The sequence below is a fragment of the Balaenoptera borealis genome (assembly GCF_965194805.1).
Source record: "Balaenoptera borealis genome assembly, chromosome: 20".
Taxonomy (NCBI): domain Eukaryota; kingdom Metazoa; phylum Chordata; class Mammalia; order Artiodactyla; family Balaenopteridae; genus Balaenoptera; species Balaenoptera borealis.
The window spans coordinates 52,044,563-52,061,370 of NC_138879.1; the positions used below are offsets into that span (position 1 = coordinate 52,044,563).

The 16,808-nt window shown below is 50.6% G+C and overlaps 2 protein-coding genes across 4 annotated transcripts; one reads left to right on the forward strand and one right to left on the reverse strand.

Annotated features, from left to right (window-relative positions):
* Positions 1-813: 813 nt before the first annotated feature.
* Positions 814-7,759, reverse strand: ASGR1 (asialoglycoprotein receptor 1). Of its 3 annotated transcripts, none has more exons than XM_082372434.1 (9): positions 7,307-7,749; positions 6,959-7,042; positions 5,593-5,709; positions 5,370-5,465; positions 5,227-5,298; positions 4,928-5,014; positions 4,681-4,832; positions 4,499-4,605; positions 814-4,386 (listed from the first exon to the last, which is right to left on the reverse strand). In XM_082372434.1, exons 1-9 carry the CDS (start codon positions 7,680-7,682, stop codon positions 4,224-4,226), a joined length of 1,254 nt encoding a protein of 417 aa, XP_082228560.1. In that variant the 5' UTR covers positions 7,683-7,749; the 3' UTR covers positions 814-4,223. The 3 variants fall into 3 exon arrangements, with proteins under 3 accessions (XP_082228560.1, XP_082228562.1, XP_082228561.1); XM_082372436.1 differs by having other exon boundaries at positions 7,311-7,395; XM_082372435.1 differs by lacking the exon at positions 5,227-5,298 and having other exon boundaries at positions 7,307-7,759.
* Positions 7,760-9,133: 1,374 nt separating this feature from the next.
* On the forward strand, positions 9,134-16,763 carry LOC309618216 (cytochrome c oxidase assembly factor 8; the record flags this gene model as incomplete). Its single annotated transcript, XM_082371649.1, has 3 exons — positions 9,134-9,139; positions 10,852-11,049; positions 11,176-16,763. The coding sequence occupies 3 exons, from the start codon at positions 9,134-9,136 to the stop codon at positions 11,434-11,436; spliced, it is 465 nt and encodes a 154-aa protein (XP_082227775.1). The 3' UTR covers positions 11,437-16,763.
* Positions 16,764-16,808: the final 45 nt, after the last annotated feature.

The window sequence follows — 16,808 nt, forward strand, 5'->3', positions numbered from 1 at the left end:
CACTTGGCTAATCTCTAGGTCAGCAAGAATGTTTCTTCTCCCCCCCCCACACCCCGTAAGATACTTACCAGAATTGTTCCAAGATGTGTCATGTTCCAAGATGTGTCACCTTGGAGGTTGAGTGGATCCTCAAATGCTATTCCAAACTGTTGATTTGGAAAAGAAGTAGCAAGTGCATAGACCTGGTTATTATGTGCTGCGTGGAAATTAACTGAAAGCATTTGCCTTTAAGTATGAAATATTTTGGCATCTAGGTTTCTACTTTCCTTTTTAGTTGGTTTTAGATTACAGAAACAGAACTGTTGGTACCTGCTATTATTATCCTGACAAAAATGGCAACATAAGCACTATAATTGAAAAATCTGAATATGGGCAAATTTATGCTAAATGTATGTGCTGAAGGTATGGTGTTTGGTGGAAGGTCCTTAGGGAAATCAGTTGATTTCCAGACGGTGAGTCATTTAGGGGCATTAAGATATTATCCACAGGAGGACTTCCCTGGTGGCACAGTGGTTAAGAATCCGCCTGCCAATGCAGGGGACACGGGTTTGAGCCCTGGTCCGGGAAGATCCCACTTGCCGCAGAGCAACTAAGCCCGTGCGCCACAGCTACTGAGCCTGCGTGCCACAACTGCTGAAGCCCGCGTGCCTAGAGCCCGTGCTCCTCAACAAGAGAAGCCACCGCAGTGAGAAGCCCGCGCGCCACAATGAAGAGTATCCCCTGCTCGCCGCAACTAGAGAAAGCCCGCGTGCAGCAACGAAGACCCAACACAGCCAAAAATAAAAATAAATAAAATAAATAAATTTATTAAAAAAAAAACTTGCCTTATGGCCCAGTATTTGCTCAATTTTTTTTAAAATGTACCAGTATACTTGAAAAGAATGAGTATTCTGTAGCTGTTGAGTGCACTATACTAAATGTGTCCATTGGATCATTATACTTCAACCTGGCACTCAAAACATCTGTATACTTAGTGATTTTTCGGTCTGCTTGATATATCAATTACCAACAGAGGTGCATTACAATCTCCTACTATGAATATAGATTTGTCTATTCTTTTTGTACTTCCAGATTTTTTATTTCATGTATTTTGTGGCCATGTTATTCTGTGCACATATATTTAACACTGGTGTATCTTCCTGTTGAACTAAACCTTTTATCATTAGGAACCGACCCTCTTTATCTCGAATAATAATTTTTGTTATAAAGTGTACTTTATAAGAAAATTATTTGGGAACTTCCCTGGTGGTCCAGTGGTTAAGACTGCATGCTCCCAATGCAGGTGTCCTGGGTTCGATCCCTGGTCAGGGAACTAGATCCCACATGCATGCCGCAACTAAGACCCGGCACAACCAAATAAATTAATTAATTTTTAAAAATAAGATAATTATTTGGTTAGAATTTTCCTAATATATCTTTTTCATATTTTCGCTTTCACCCTCTCTCTTTAGATGTGTCTCTTGGGCATGTGGTTGGACTTTACCTTTTATTCTGTCTGTAAGTTCATGTCTTTTAAAAACATAATTTAGGGAATTCCCTGGCAGTCCAGTGGTTAGGACTTGGTGCTTTCACTGTAGTGACCCGAGGTTCAATCCCTGGTGAGGGAACTAAGATTCCCGCAAGCCGCACTGTGCAGCCAAAATAAATAAATAAAGAGATAGATAGATAGATAGATAGATAGATAGATAGATAGATAGAAGACAGATTATTTAGTCTTTTGTATTTAATATAATCATCAACATATTTGGATTCATAACTAACACTTTATTTTGATTTTTCTTATCTACCTGTTCTGTTTTTCTCTCCTTTCCTGCCACCCTTTAGATTGTTTTTTCTTCATTTTTCCCCTTTATAAATTTGGAAGTTAAAAGCTCTGTTTCTAAGGGATTAACCTAAAAATTACAACAATGGTAGGAGAAACTGTCTGTATTCTGCTGTTTCAGACAGTGTTACATAATTATATCCTCTATATCTGTTCTTCTGTAAGCTTTTTCCTTTCTAAAATCATGTACCTGTGTTTCCTTTATTCTCCTTCATATTTGTTTGTTATTTACCTTTTCTAAGAATCAGATTTCGTTTTTACTGATGATATCTACATTTTTATTTTCTAGTGCATTAAGTTTTGCTTTTTTCAAATGTCTTATGTTAAAAATAAGCTTATTTCCATTTCAGCCTTTCCTATTTTTTTTTAAAATTAATTTATTTACTTTTGGTTGTGTCAGGTCTTTGTTGCTGCACGTGGGCTTTCTCTAGTTGCGGCTAGCGGGGGCTACTCTTCATTGCGGTGCGCAGGCGTCTCATTGCAGCGGCTTCTCTTGTTTTGGAGCACCAGCTCTAGGCGCGCAGGCTTCAGTAGTTGTGGCACACAGGCTCAGTAGTTGTGGCTCACAGGCTCTAGAGCGCAGGCTCAGTAGTTGTGGCACACGGGCTTAGTTGCTCCGCGGCATGTGGGATCTTCCAGGACCAGGCATCGAACCCGTGTCCCCTGCATTGGCAGGCGGATTCTTAACCACTGTGCCACCAGGGAAGTCCCTTCCTATTTTTTTTAATAAATGTGCTTAAGGCTATATACTTTTCCTCTGGGGAATTGCTTTATAACATCCCACAATCTCAGTATGTAGTGTTCTTCTTGTTCACTTCTAAACCACTTGACTGTTTCATTTTTATTTTTTTTTAAACCCAAGTTATCTAGAAAGATGGTGAGTCATGTATATGTTGATAGATCTTTTTTGGCTATACTTTTGTGTTTATTTCTAACTTTATTTTGTTGTGGTCAGAGCATTGCTCCTTTTTAGAATTAGTGGAGGTCTTACCTGTGGGTTAATTTGTCCATTTTGGTTGATAAACCCATAAATGTCCATAAAGTCTTCATCTGTTTGTCCTGTTAACTCCCATCTGGGTTGTGGATTCTATTTGCTGTGGTTTTCTCTTCCATGGTATTGGTTTTCCTCCCATGTTGGTGATTCTGGGTTGTGGGTTCACCTTTGCATTTGTTGTATTTGTTACCTAACTGTGGATGCTGCTTCTGTTCACATTGGGGTGGTTCTGTTCCTGGGGGCATTGCTGGAGGTAGGATGATCCCAGTGAAACCAAGCAGGACCCTGCGGGGACCTCCCAGATACAAAAGCCCCTCCATGTCCCTTGTCTCTTGTTTGTAAAAAAAAAAAAAAAAAAAAAAGCTGTACTCTCCCAAGCCTCCCCTGAGTCACAAAAAAACAAGCTTAAGAAGTTAATGATTAGGACAATAGAGTCACAGAATCTTTAGTTCCTCCCTGAAGGACATAGACAATAGTGTCTGAGGCACACTCCTGAGTTGTTTTGCAGATACTAAAACCACCACCAAATGGAAAAAGTTAACTGCACGATGACCAGGCTGTAATCATGACATAAGCTGCTCCATCTTGTACAATTCAAGAACTGGTCTCAAGGAAATGGGAACAAACCGACCCTGGAACTGAAGATTAACTCTACTTGAAACAATCAAGATGATGCTGATCAGACCTCCGCATGACCAATGTCAAGGTGATTATCAGAGTTAACTGTGCTATTCTGCATGTAGCCCCCTGCCCTGCCTATGTACCCATGAAACTCCCCTTTAAAACCTGTGCGCCCTGATCAGCAAGGGGAAGTTGCTTCTTTGGGACATGAATCCACCTTCTCCCCCGGATTGCCAGCTTCCTCAGTAAAGCTATATTTCCTTTTACCCAGCACTTGTCTCTCAGTATTGGATTCTTGAGAGACAAGCAGCCGAAACTGAGTTCAGTAACACCAGTAACAATGCCGCTTTACACCTGAGACTCAGGGAGCAGAATAACTTGCCCTAACTCACATACCTGTAAATAAGGAATCCAGGCCACCTGGCCCAAAGCCCAGACAGTTCTCAGGATGACCCGCTGCCTGCCCAAGGCTATCTAGTGCCAACCTGCCCAATCCCAATTTCTAATCCCCAACAACAAGACAACTCAGAATGTTTCATATATTTCTCTTCTTTTTACTCTAAAAAACAAGTTGACAGTAATAACCTGCAAACCACAGAAAGTGGCATGGGTTTCAATCTCTTCGCCCCTCCAAACATCAGTCTACATTCCTCAGACACCACCCTTCCCCCTTCCCTCCAAATCTTAGATGAAAATCCAGAAGCCCCCAGATAGGAGGGTCCCCAAACCAGGAGCCCTATGGCAGGTAAAGGCATTGAGGAAATAAATTAGGGGGAGAGGAGGCTGCTAGCTTTCGCTGTCCCTGTCCCGCTGTGTCTCGCAGACCCACCGGTAGGGCCTCTGACAGACGTCATCGTTCCAGCGGCCGTCATCTGTGAAGTGGGCACAGTCCTCACCTCCTCCGAGCCCGTGCCCATACCAGTCGTCCGGCTGCTCTGGTCTCCAGTTCCTAAAGAGACCAGATGGATGCAGGCCCGAGGGGCCCAGACCCTCAGCCAAGCCGAGCAGCCCCCGGCGCGCTGGGACCCGCCAGGCTGGGACGGTGGGGCGCACACACTCACTTGAAGCCCGACTCATAGTCCGTCCCGTCTACCCATTTCCAGGGCCCGTTTTGGTCAGTGAGGCCCATCCAGGTGTTCACAGGGCCCATGTGGTGCTGGATAAATTTCTGGGGAGAGAGAAGGGGCTGGTGATCTCTCCTTAGACCTGCCAGCCTCCCAGCCGAGCCCTGCCAGGCCCTCACCTGCTCCTCCCAGGAGCCCACCACCACCAGGTGGGCGTCCTCCAGCTGGCAGTACTTCTCAGCCTCGGGCCAGGGCTTCCCCGATCGAGAGAACCAGTAGCAGCTGCCTTCATGCTCCACCCAGTTCACGGGGCAGCAGGTCCTTTCAGAGCCTGCGGGGGGGGGGGGGGGGGGCAGGCAGAGGGAGGGTGAGGGGCTGAGCGGAAGTGGGCAGGAAAGCGGGGCCGGGCAGCACCCACCCCCTCACCGTTGCCCTGGAGGACGGCCATCTGACAGCTCAGGCTTCGCAGGTCAGACACAAAGTGCTTCACGTGGAGCAGCAAGCTGGAGTGATCTGGGGAGACAGAGTGCAGAGGGGGAGGGGAATGAGTGGGGGAGGGCAAGGAAGTCAGGATGACGACTGGGGCTGGGAAGGCTCTGTCATCTGCGTGCTGGGGCGTGAAGATGGATCACAGACGCTCCTGCCGTAAGGCCCCTCGGTTTGGCCTGAGAGACCCCTGTATCCTGCACGCGGAAGCCTGCGCGCACACAGGCTCCCTCGCTGACCTTCACTCAGGTCCTGCTGCTGTTTCTCCAGCTGGGACTCCAGGGACTTCATCTTTCTGCCCACATTTCCTCCTAGAGGAGAGACTTGCTCAGTGTCCCAGTGTCCCTACGTTCCCAGCCCCCCCAGCCCCAGCCCTCCTCACCCTGGACGCTCAGGGCCTTGACCTTGGCCTCCGTGCTCACTGTGAGGTTGCTGAACGTTTCTCTCAGGGCCCGCAGCTCCTCCTGCAGCTTGGAGTCTGGGCAGAAGAGGGTGTGGATAGGACAAAATTAGGAGGTTGTGTCCACCATCACAGCAGCCAGCACGTCCCCTACCCACCCACCCTCAACATTGCTCCCTTCCCAGCCCACCCCTGGGGAACCCACTCTGGGATCCGATCACACAGACAACCACCAGCAGCAGGAGGCTAAGGCCGATGGAGATCAGGATGAGGCTGGGTCCGGAGCAGAGACGCCGAAAGAGTGAGTGGGGAGGAGGCGGCCCTGCAAGAGGAGAGGATATCAGGAGCCTGGGGCAGCTCTGGGGTCCTAGAAGGAGAGCAGCCTGAGCCTCCTCTAGCCGACTAGGAGGAACGTTATCGATGAAGAAATTCGGGCGGTGGGTGGCCCGGAGAAGCCAGAGGCAACTGGAGGTGGGGAGGGGCGCGAAGCTTTGACCCGCCGGAGCCCTACCCAGGCCTTGGGCCTTTGCTGACACCTGCTGGCCGGGCTGAGTCACTGCAGCCTCAGAACTCAGCCTGGAGGATGGATGGAGTTTGCGAGCTGGAGGAGACTGGTTGGGGGGGACCGCCTTGCAGGTGGGGCAAGAGGAGTGGATTTCTTGGTTTCCCGTCGAATCCCACTCCTCTTTGGCTGCGCGCAGGGAAAGAGGCGGAGTAACCAGACTTCAGGTCCCTCAAGTTGCTCCCACCTGGGAGCCCTGTCCCTGTGAGCTGGAATATGGGGGCTTCCCCTCCATTTTTGCCGTCAGTCCCTTCCCCCATCGAAGGTCGCTGCCCACTCCCATCCACCAAGAACTTCATCCTGGCTCAGCCGAAGCAACATCCCTGCTCGCAGGAGAAAGAAAGGGGGCTTGCTTTTTGATGTAAGAGAGCCTCATCCTCCCCCAACCAGAGATCCCTCAGAGCCGTTGCAGAAATCTTCCCCTTGACCAAACTGATCCCCGGCACCAATGCACTCACGCACACTCACGCACACACGCACACTCAGCGCACTCACACACGCACACTTACACACACTCACGCACTCTTACACACACTCAGCACACTCACACACTAACACGCACTCACACACACACTCAGCACACTCACACACTAACACGCACTCGCACACGCACACTTACACACACTCACGCACTCTCACACACACACACACACACTCACACAGTTGGCCAAGGCTCACAGGGTGTTGAAAGAGGAAAGAAGAAGGAGGCCTAACTTCTTCCAGTTAGTCCCACGCCCCTGGGCGCCCCCCTCCCCAGGGTCCTGAGAAGTCGGTGACAAGGTGAGGGACAGGAGGGTCACGCAGAAGCCTGGGGGCAGCCGTCACCAGGAAAGGAAATCCAGCCCTACACCCTGCACCTCCCCTAAGAGGGGCGGCTCAGACGCGGTGTCCCTGGGAGTGGGGCAGACCCAGGGAGAGTCGGGGTTACAGAAAGAAGCAGGAGCTGAGTGGAGGGAGCGAGAGCCACCTAATGCCCGCCTTTCAGAAATGGGGGGAGGCCTCTCCTCACTTTTTCTGTGCTGATGGTCATTCTCTTCGTTGTCCAGATGCTGAAGATCTTGATACTCCTTTGTCATGGTAGGGCTGGCTGGACCTGGGATCAGGTCAAGGCTGGGGTTAGGGCTGAGGCTACGGCGGAACAGAGTTGGGGTGTGTGGTCCAGTCCCTTTCTACGTCATCAGCAGCTGCACGGAGACCTTTCTTCTTGCTCCCATTCCCTCCCAGGCCTGACATCCAAAATCCATCTTCTACAGTTTTCCCACTCCATCCCCAGCCCTCCTGACATGGGTCCCCTCCATCCCCTCCCCCACCCCACCCCCCAGTTAGTCCCCTCCCACAGCCTTTCTTCCCCTTTTACTTGCTGAAGGTCTCAAGGTTGACTCCTGGGTCCCTCGATGCTGCGCAGATCCCAGGCTAAGAAACGGGCTGAAGCCTGGCGGATTAGGGAGCGCAGACAGCCCTGGATGGTGGGAGAGGAGGGGGCAGGGTCCATATGAGGGCCCTGAGCCCTGTGCGTCTGCCTGTCTGTGCGTCTGCGTGTCTATGTGTCCAAACACACCAAACCTGGCATCTCCAGTGCCCGGGACTTTGGACGTAAACAGAGGTAGAACTGGATTTGGAACTCTGGGGGTGTGGGGCTGGGAGCGGGGGATGGGTTGCCTCTTCTTTTCTTCCCAGGGATGGGGAGTCTCCCCGGTCTGTCCCCATTCCTTGTATGCAGTCACCTCACTCATGGCACCGTTTGGGAGGGGGCCAGGCCAGGAGGGGCCAGGGTGCAGTTTGCGGTTTCCCCTCTGCCCCTCCCCCCTTTCACTTCCTGCCTCTGAATTTCCCAGAATTGGTGGTGTCTCCAAATATCCCTGACCGGGATCAGAGGGGCCGATCTCCGCTCTTGCCCAATCCAGGCCTGTGACCCTGGCATCTGAGCCTGGGCCCGGCTTCCCTGGGGCTCAGCCTCCAGACTCCCCAGCCTGGGGCTGAATGGCTTTGCTCTCCGGGGGAGTAAAGTCCTCCCAGCTGCGTAGGGGGCAGTGCGGGGAGAGGCCGGAGGACAGGCTTTTCCCACTCAGCCGGGATTGGTGCCAACAAACCTCCAGTGACTCCTGTGTGCTTTTCCTTCATTACCTCCTCTCATTAGCCCCCCCGAGCACATCCCTATTCGATTCGCAGATGAGGAAACCGAGATCCTGAATGGTAAGAGCTTACCCAGGGTCACACTGCAAGGAACAGCAGAGGGAGGACGGGATGTGGGCAGCTGGACTCCAGGACCTGTGTGCTGCCCCCAGAACCAGGGTCCCAGCCCGTCACCATAGCTGGGCCCGGGGTCCCAGAAATGCTAAAAGTGGTCCCTCACAGCCCCATGGAGAGTTCAGGGAGTGTTGTGTTCAGAGAGGAGTGTCTGGATTGGAATTATGCTAAATTAGAAATTGGGCGATGTTAAAGACGTTAATACGTCTCGCTTTAGGACCAAATGTGAAGTCACGGGAATCCTAGGTTACAGTTATTTCAGTGAGAAAACTAGACCTGAGTTAGGAGAGTTTACATTACATGAGATATTCAGGAACACATCCCTTGCGTAAAATAAGAAGCCCTGGCTGCATGCTCCTTTGTCTGTGTCTTGCAAAGCCCCACGTTGTTTGCATGCACTGGGACTGTGGCCAGTAATTTTGGTGACTGTTGGGCTGTTAATTTGGCTTACTCTGGTATTATCGCTTACAATCTGGTTTATTCAGGCAAACAAACCTACGATGTTTCGGTCAGAATAATGGTCACCCTTACAGGAGTGGTGATTGGAAGGGAACTTCTGGGCGATGGAAATGTTCTACTTCTTGAACTGGATGCCAGTTGCAAGGCTGTGTTCAGTTTGTAAAACTGCTGATAGCTGTACACTTAAGATCTGTGCATTCTTCTCTTTGCATCTTATACAGGAATAAGATGTTCCTGCAAGCTGGTTCTACCCTATAACCATATTCCCAACCCATTGCTTAGGGAGCAGTCCTTGGACCAGTGCCGAAAAATACGCCAAAGCCAACAACTTTAGGGTGAGAGTCAGAGGTGATAAAACACTGTGAAGAAAGCCAGACAAACAACATGATACACCCGGTGGCTGACTTACAAGCCACCTGTACGATACCAGAGATAATCCTGAGAAACTAAAAAGTAGCTAAAAACAAAACAACGCCACATGGCGGTAGATATATGCACCCTGAGAACTCTTTACATTTATCCCTTTAAGAATATATACCTTGGGAGGCTTCCCTGGTGGCGCAGTGGTTGAGAATCTGCCTGCCAATGCAGGGGACACGGGTTCGAGCCCTGGTCTGGGAAGATCCCACATGCCGCGGAGCAACTAGGCCCGTGAGCCACAACTACTGAGCCTGCGCGTCTGGAGCCTGTGCTCCGCAACATGAGAGGCCGCGATAGTGAGAGGCCCGCGCACCGCGATGAAGAGTGGCCCCCGCTTGCCGCAACTAGAGAAAGCCCTCGCACAGAAACGAAGACCCAACACAGCCAAAAATAAAAAAAATTAAAAAAGAATATATACCTTGGGATTTCCCTGGCGGTCCAGTGGTTAGGACTCTGCACTTCCACAGCAGGGGTCCTGGGTTCGATCCCTGGTCAGGGAACCCACAAGCTGCGCAGCGAGGCCAAAAAACAAAAAAGAATATATACCTTGAATTATGCAAGGTCTTCAGGGACATAGCCTCGTGTATTCGTTTTCTATTGCAGAGTAACAATGCACCCCAAACTTAGTGGCTTGAAATGACACCCATTTATTAGCTCATAGCTCCGTAGGGCAGAAGTCCAAGCTGGCTTCTCTGCTCAGGGTCTGACAAAGCTGAGATTAAGGTGCTGGCAGGACTGTATTCATTTTTGGAGGCAAAGGAGAAGAATCTGCTCCCAAGCTCCTTCAGGTTGTTGACAGAATCCAGTTCCTTGCAGCCGTAGGACTGAGGCCCCCATCTCCTTGCTGGCTGTCGTCTGGGGGCCACCCTCTGTTCCTCAAGGCCACCTGCCTTCCTCATCGCATGGCCCCTCCATCTGCAAAGTCAGCAACAGTGCCTGGAATCTTCCTCGAGATGCAGATCTCTCTGACTCCCCCTGTGCTTTCAAAGGGGCTCCTGGGATTAGATTAGGCCCACCTGGAGAATCTTCTTGTCCTAAGGTCAGCTGTGTACATGACATACACAACAACTTAAGAACAGGAGTCAGAGGTGATAAGACACTATGAGGAAAGCCAGACAAACAACACGATACACTGGGTGCTGATTTACAAGCCAGCCCCCGGTACAATGTGTATGGCCATAGGTAATGGTCACTCCCTATAACATAACAGTTGTGAGAGAGATATCTCAGCATGTTCTCAGGTGCTGGGGAGGACAGTATGGAATCTTGGGGGCCACTTTTAGAACTCTGCCTCTTCATGCAAAGCGACGCTGTCCCCTCTGAGTACACTTCACCTTGGGATATGGAACACGTGCAGAGAGCAATTCAGAGAGGCCGGGCTCCAAACCTGGGAATCCCACCACCAGGCTCCCTACGGGAGGTCTGTGACGCTGGCCTGAAAGAACAGGAAGGATTTTTATCAGTTGTAATAAGCAGGTGACCCTGGAAAGAGTGGGAGAAATGTCCAGAGTTGTAGCTTGGGCCTCCCTGAGGAGGGCCTTGAATCTCGGGGTGAGGCATCTTGAATGTCATTCAGAAGCACAGAGGTCTCCAAACTGGGGGGACATGTGCCCCAGGGGGATCACAAGATCATCCATTAAGAAGGTGGCAAGAGGCGGACTCTGGGAGGGCTCACGCCAAGGAGTGCTTCCCAGAACTTCTGCTGCCAGTGTCCTTGTCCCCACGGTGAGCCACGGCCATCCCCCCACTCTGCAGGAAACCCTCCAACACTAGCAGGTCTCGAGATTCTGCCCTCCAAGAAAATCTTGCCATGATTGGATAGGACCCCCAGATAAACATTCAAACCTTCAACCTGTTCACTTTTACATCCCTGAAAATGAATCATCATTGGAACAAAAGTTAAGAGAATTAAGACAAGAAACACAAGAACGGAACCAACAGTTCTGGGCAAACCAGAATTTGACTTTTCTAAAGGCTTTGAGATGGGCCACTTCTCAGGAAATCCACATCCAGACTTCTCCAGAGCACTGAGAGCTGTGTCCTAGCCAAGGAAAAACAAAAAGACGAAGAAAGGGAGTTCTGATAGCTGTCTTCTTTTAGGAAAAAGAAGAATTTATTGACTCAAGACTAAAAGCCAAAGGCCTGGAACTGAGAGCTGAATCAGGCCAAAAAGCAACACTGAATGCAGAAGAAATGGCTGACTTTTACAAGGAATTTTTAAGTAAAAATTTTCGGAAGCACATGTATTGTAACAGGGACTGGTACAAGCGTAATTTGGCCATCACCTTCTTCATGGGAAAAGTGGCCCTGGAGAGGATTTGGAACAAGCTTAGACTGAAACAAAAGAAGACCAGCAATTAGGAGCCCACCCTGACCCGCCCACCCTGACCCACCCACCGGCGTCTGAGTTTCCACGAGAAGCAGCTGCTTATAGGAGCTCATTTTACAAGGGCTCTAAAACCTGTGAGTGCAGGGCAGGGTGGGAGGACGCGGGTCCTGGTGCACCGTGGCCCATGTCCTGGCTCTGTCCTGACTGTGGATTCCAAGCTGGCTCTTGGTCACGGAAGTGATGTTAAATAAAACCCAAGCACTGTGGGGGAAAGAAAAAAAAAAGAGGGCGTGGCAAGAAAACATTAGAACTTTATTTAGGGAATCCCCTGGCGGTCCAGTGGTTAGGACTCTGGGCTTTCACTGCTTAGGGCCCGGGTTCAATCCCCAGTGGGGAACTAAAGTCCCTCAAGCTGTGTGGCGTGGCAAAAAAAAAAAACAAAACCAAAAAACAAAACAAAACACTTTATATATATTTTTATCCCATTTCTTTAGATTTCTACTTGGGGATGTGTTTTATCATGTACATAATAGACTTGTACAGTGGTAAATGCGTGTTAGTGATCTATTGCTGTAAAATGATCACTCCAAAACTGAGCAATTGAAAACAAGGAATATTTATCATCTCGCTCAGTTTCTGAGGGTCAGGAATCTGGGTGCAGCTTGGCGGGTTTGTTGTGGCTCAGAGTCTCTCATGAGAGTGCAGTCAGGATGTATGTCCATGCTACAGTCATTTGAAGACCTGACTGAGACCGGAGGATCAGCTTCCAAGGTGACTCACTCACAAGACTGGCAAGTTAGTGCTGGCTGTTGGCAGGAGGTCTCAGCTCCTCATCGCATGGGCCCCTCCACAGGGCTGCTTGAGTGTCCTTGCAACATGGCAGCGGGCTTCCCCCAGAGCAGATGATCGGAGGGCACAAGGTGGAGGCTGCAATTTCTTCTATGACCTAGCCTCAGAAGTAACACTTCATCGTCTCCACAGCATCCTAGTGGCTCCCCAGTGTGGAAAGGAACCACACGAGAGTGTGAATACCAGGGGGTGAGAATAATCAGGGGCCATCTTGAAGGCTGGCTGCCACAAGATGTATAGAATTATTAGATGAGTGAATATGCACCGGGGACACACAACCAAAAACACTGTACTGATGTTGGCACCTGAACAGCCAAGTTAAAGACTGACTACAGGGGCCCATGAAGAGTTGCAGGCAGGGCAGTGGTGAGGTCAGAGCTGTAAGGTGAACAATGGCCTGGCCTCGGGGTGGGTGCTGGGTCAAAGGTGGGTCCCTGAGAGGCAGGGAGCTCTGTCAGGAGGCTGCTGAGTTGGTCTCAGTAAGAAAGTGTGAGGCTTGAGGCCAGAGAGGGAAGGTCACAGGGGCAGAACTTTGCAGAAGAATGGAGCTGACCTGGTGGCTGCTGAACACAGAGCGAGGGGGGGATGGGGGCAAGGACGGCAGTGCACCTGACCAGGGTCCAGAAGGCTCCTGGAGACCACAGAGATTTCTGGTTACACTGAAGGCAGGGTCTTGGGTGCTACCCTGTGATGAGGCCACAGTGGAAAGAAAGCAGCCCAGGACGGAGTTTCCCCCTGTGGGGGAAGCAGAAGAGAGAGCCCCAGGAAGGCGGGGTGACCTTCAGGGACAGCTCTGGGGACCCCAAGTGCCAGATTAAAGATGGTCAAGGAGAAAGGGGTCTGGGCCTCCTGTCGGGGTGAGTCAGGAAGAGGGAAGTGCTTTTCTGGCAGGTGGAGGTGGGGCCTGGGCAGTTGGGGGATGGAGAAGGGGCTGGTGGGGAAAGGGGGCAGGTGGACGCTGAGAAGGAAGGATGCCGATGGCCAGAGGTCCCCAAGAAGGATGTTAAGGGGGTGGAAAACTAGTGAAGCAGAAAGAACCTAAAGGCTGCTATCAGACAGACCTGAGTTCACCTTATCTAGAAAGTGGGTTTAATGCCCATCTCAGAGTTATGTCAAGGTTAAATAAGATAATGAGTGGAAAGCCCTTAGCACAGTGCCTGGCACATACCAAGTGCTCTGTGCATACTACCTATTTTTATTCTTATTATTATCACTAGCAGCACAGCCAAGAGTTGAGTTACCTCCAGGGCCTCTGCATGAGGGGACAGGGGGAAGGGTGGATCAGGATAGCAGAGGAGATCTCTCCCCAGATCCCAGAGGGTGGTGAGAAACTTCCCCGGGGCAGAACTGGGGCCCTGGGGTGTTGTCTGAGTTAAGACAGCCCCCTCCCCTTCTATGGAGGAGACCTGTGTCCTGAGCCCACACCTGCTCACACCTCTCTCTCAGAGCGCTTTTGACCTCGTGTTTGGAGTGGGCCCCAGACCCAGAGGGTTGGGATTCCACCTCGTGCCTCTCAGCACCCTGTGGGCTGCAGAATCATGTACCCAGCAGATCCAGCAGAAGAGGTGACAACAAATGGGCAGAGGGGCGCAGAAAAGGCTCTGTGCTGACTTTCCAAAGAGGGTGACCTGTGGTTCCCCAAATCTAGCCGAGGCTGACTTGGGCTTGGGTGGAGATGAGACAGGGGAGGTTAGGGAGCTGCACTAGGGCTGGAGGGCTCAGAGCCAGGAGCAGCGGCGGAGAAAGAGGGGGCTCTGAGCAGGAAGGGGGCGACAGCCACTGCACGCAAGTTTCAGATGTGAACTGATAAACCCACCCAGGGGCTTCAACATCCCCTCCCTGGGGCTGGGCGAGAACTCGCCTGTGTGGAGGGGCCGCAGCGCCCCGTCTCCCATAGGCGCACCCCGTCCTGGCTCCGTCCTCCCCAACCCCACTGTCTTTTGTGCTGGGACAGCCAGGATCCTGTGACCCAGGACCCTCTCTCCTCCTCTCTCCTACTTTTAGAGGGTGAAAATCTTAGAAAATTGTAAAACTCCAAAGGTTTCCAAGTTTTATTTAACTTTCAAGTTTACCCAGTAACAGAGAACAGATCAAGAGGCCAAGAGCAATAACCATTACCACATCCTAACGTGTGCCAGGCAGTGTGCCAATGGCTTTACGTGTTATTTTCCCTTTATTCCTCACAAGAATCCAACAATGTAGTTACTATTCCCATTTAACAGCCAGGGAAACAGGGTCAGAGGAGTTAAGCTCTTTGGCCAGTTGCAGTGACGCCATGCCTCTCACCCTGACCTCACGACCACCTCCTCCCTGGCTCTCTACTGCCCTCGACCATACCTTCTTCACCAGGACCCACGGCAGCCAACCGCGCCCCTCTTACAGCCCTCCCGCAGGACTCTTCCTGGCGTTTATAAAATCCACGTGAAGGCCTCAGGCCTTGCTGAGTCCTCTGACCTATATCCTACTTACCTCCCTCCCCTGACCCTGCTCCACTCTGTGACCTCTTTCTGTCCACCAACATTACAAGCTTCTTCCTACTTTGCATCCTCTCTCTACCTGACGCACTCCCCCACCCCATCACAGTTCAGGTCTCAACTCAAAGGTCGCTCCAAGAAGAAGCCTCCCTGACCACCCCGTCTAAACTAGCAAGGACACACACCCAGTGGTCACGTTCTTTCCTCATTAGCACCATCATTACCTTAAATTCCCTGCATTCCTTTACTTGCTACTCTGTCCCCACTGGGTAGACCCCCCCACGTTCCCTGAGGGCAGGGACACTGTGTTCCCAGCATTTCAAACACTGCCTGGCACCAAGGAAGATCCAAATTAGTATTTGCTGAAAAAAATAGAGGGGGGTGAAGAGGAGCCAGGCTTTTTAAAAATAATAATAAATTTAAAAATAAATAAAAGCGGGGGAAAAAAAAAAAAGAGGGTCAGGCTTTGAACTCCAGTCTGTGTGGGAACCCAGCGCGCCTACCACTCAAGCACATGTGGTCTCCCTAAAGGGCCAGGAAACAGCTCTTTATAGATTTGGAAGAATACATCCCAAACTGCTAACATGCTTCCCTCTGAGGAGTACGTGGAATGAGATGGGGAAGGAACTTTTTTTTAACCACGTGTATTTCTATATTTATTTGCAGTTTTGTAAGGTACGTGTATTAGTGTTGTAACCTAAAACATAACGCATGCAGAACTAGGGGATTTTACCCCTTCTCAGTGAACTCTCCTTAACCCCTTAGATGCAGACCGGTTACCTGCACACACCTTCCTCAGCTCACAGCTTTCTCCCTTCAGCCGATGGCAGAGAATGTGAGCACAGCCTCAAACCATTTGCTCCTACGCAGAATCAAGCTAAAAGAAGGGTTATTGGAAAAGGCGGTGCTTCTCCATCCAGCGAGACATCAGAATCACCTGGGACGTTTCCTGAAAGGCAGACCCCCCCCCCAACGCGCCCCACCCCCAGGACTGGCCTCTGCTGGATAGAGTGCTGCTCAAAAACCAGCAGGGCGATCCAGAGAGGACCCCTGCTTTAAGGGCCACACCTCTGGGGATCTCCGCCTCTAGCCTTGGATCCAGTCAGGCCAGGGCAGCACCCCTCAACGCTGCCCCTGGGGGTTGGTCTTTTCCATCCAACTCTCAACTTTGGCAGGGGTGGCTACAAAATTGCCCTTTTGCACAGTTCAGGACTTAACCACCCCACCTCAGCCTTCCTCCCTGGGGTCCCTGAATGAGAGAGAGAAAGGGGTAGGTGGGATCCCCCAGCTGGTGCCAGCAATGGCTCATCTATGCTGCAGTTGAGGCTGGTGTGAGGGGAGCCTGTCAAGCATATGAACAGTGGCAGAAGGGAAGCTGAGAACGAGTATCTACAGAGCAGCATCTGAGAAACTTCAGTTAGGATTTAGGGCCCAGTTAAACCTGACTCCCTAAAAGAGCCAGAAGTTTTTCTCCTTCATAACACACACAACATACATGTATATGTATGTATGTATGTATGTATGTATGTAATGGACCATTTCCCTTTTTGCCCTGTCTACCAGGAAGCTCAGAAATCATATTTACCCTCATAGCTAATACATCTGTTTCTCCTATTTTTACCTTTGGTATCACGTTCTATTTTCCTACCCTTATTATTTGCAAAACTGCTTCAAATATTTCCTATAGAGATGGGGCAGACATAAAGAAATCCAATGAATATTCATTCACACAGCATTTCTTATCGGCAAACCTCTCTGAAGGTCACTGCCAGAGCCCAGTTCTGTCCACGGCTCCATGAACATGAATGAAGTGTCCTCACTATTTTCTTTAGAGACCACTGTGCTGCCTGACAGGACTGAGACAGCCCAGGGGAGTGGTCAGGGCTGGGCTACATTTGCAAGTTCTCTTTCTGGGTCTGTCAGTGACCTTGGACGGAGCTCCAGCCCCGCCCCACCCCACCCCCAGGCCCATTCTTCACTAACGACTCTGGAGCCTTGATTTGCAGGTTCCTCCAAGGCCCCTTTCAGGCCACTCTATCCTGTGGGGTGGGGGATGCAGGGCGGGGAAGAAGTATCTGACC

Excerpts from the sequence above, each read along its gene's own strand:
- ASGR1 (XM_082372434.1), bottom strand. The coding sequence starts at position 7,682 with ATGAGTGAGGTGACTGCATACAAGGAATGGGGACAGACCGGGGAGACT. Across the intron at positions 5,299-5,369 it reads CAAGGCCCTGAGCGTCCAGG|GAGGAAATGTGGGCAGAAAG; the intron begins GTGAGGAGGGCT and ends TCTCTCCTCTAG. Across the intron at positions 5,015-5,226 it reads GCAGCAGGACCTGAGTGAAG|ATCACTCCAGCTTGCTGCTC; the intron begins GTCAGCGAGGGA and ends CTGTCTCCCCAG.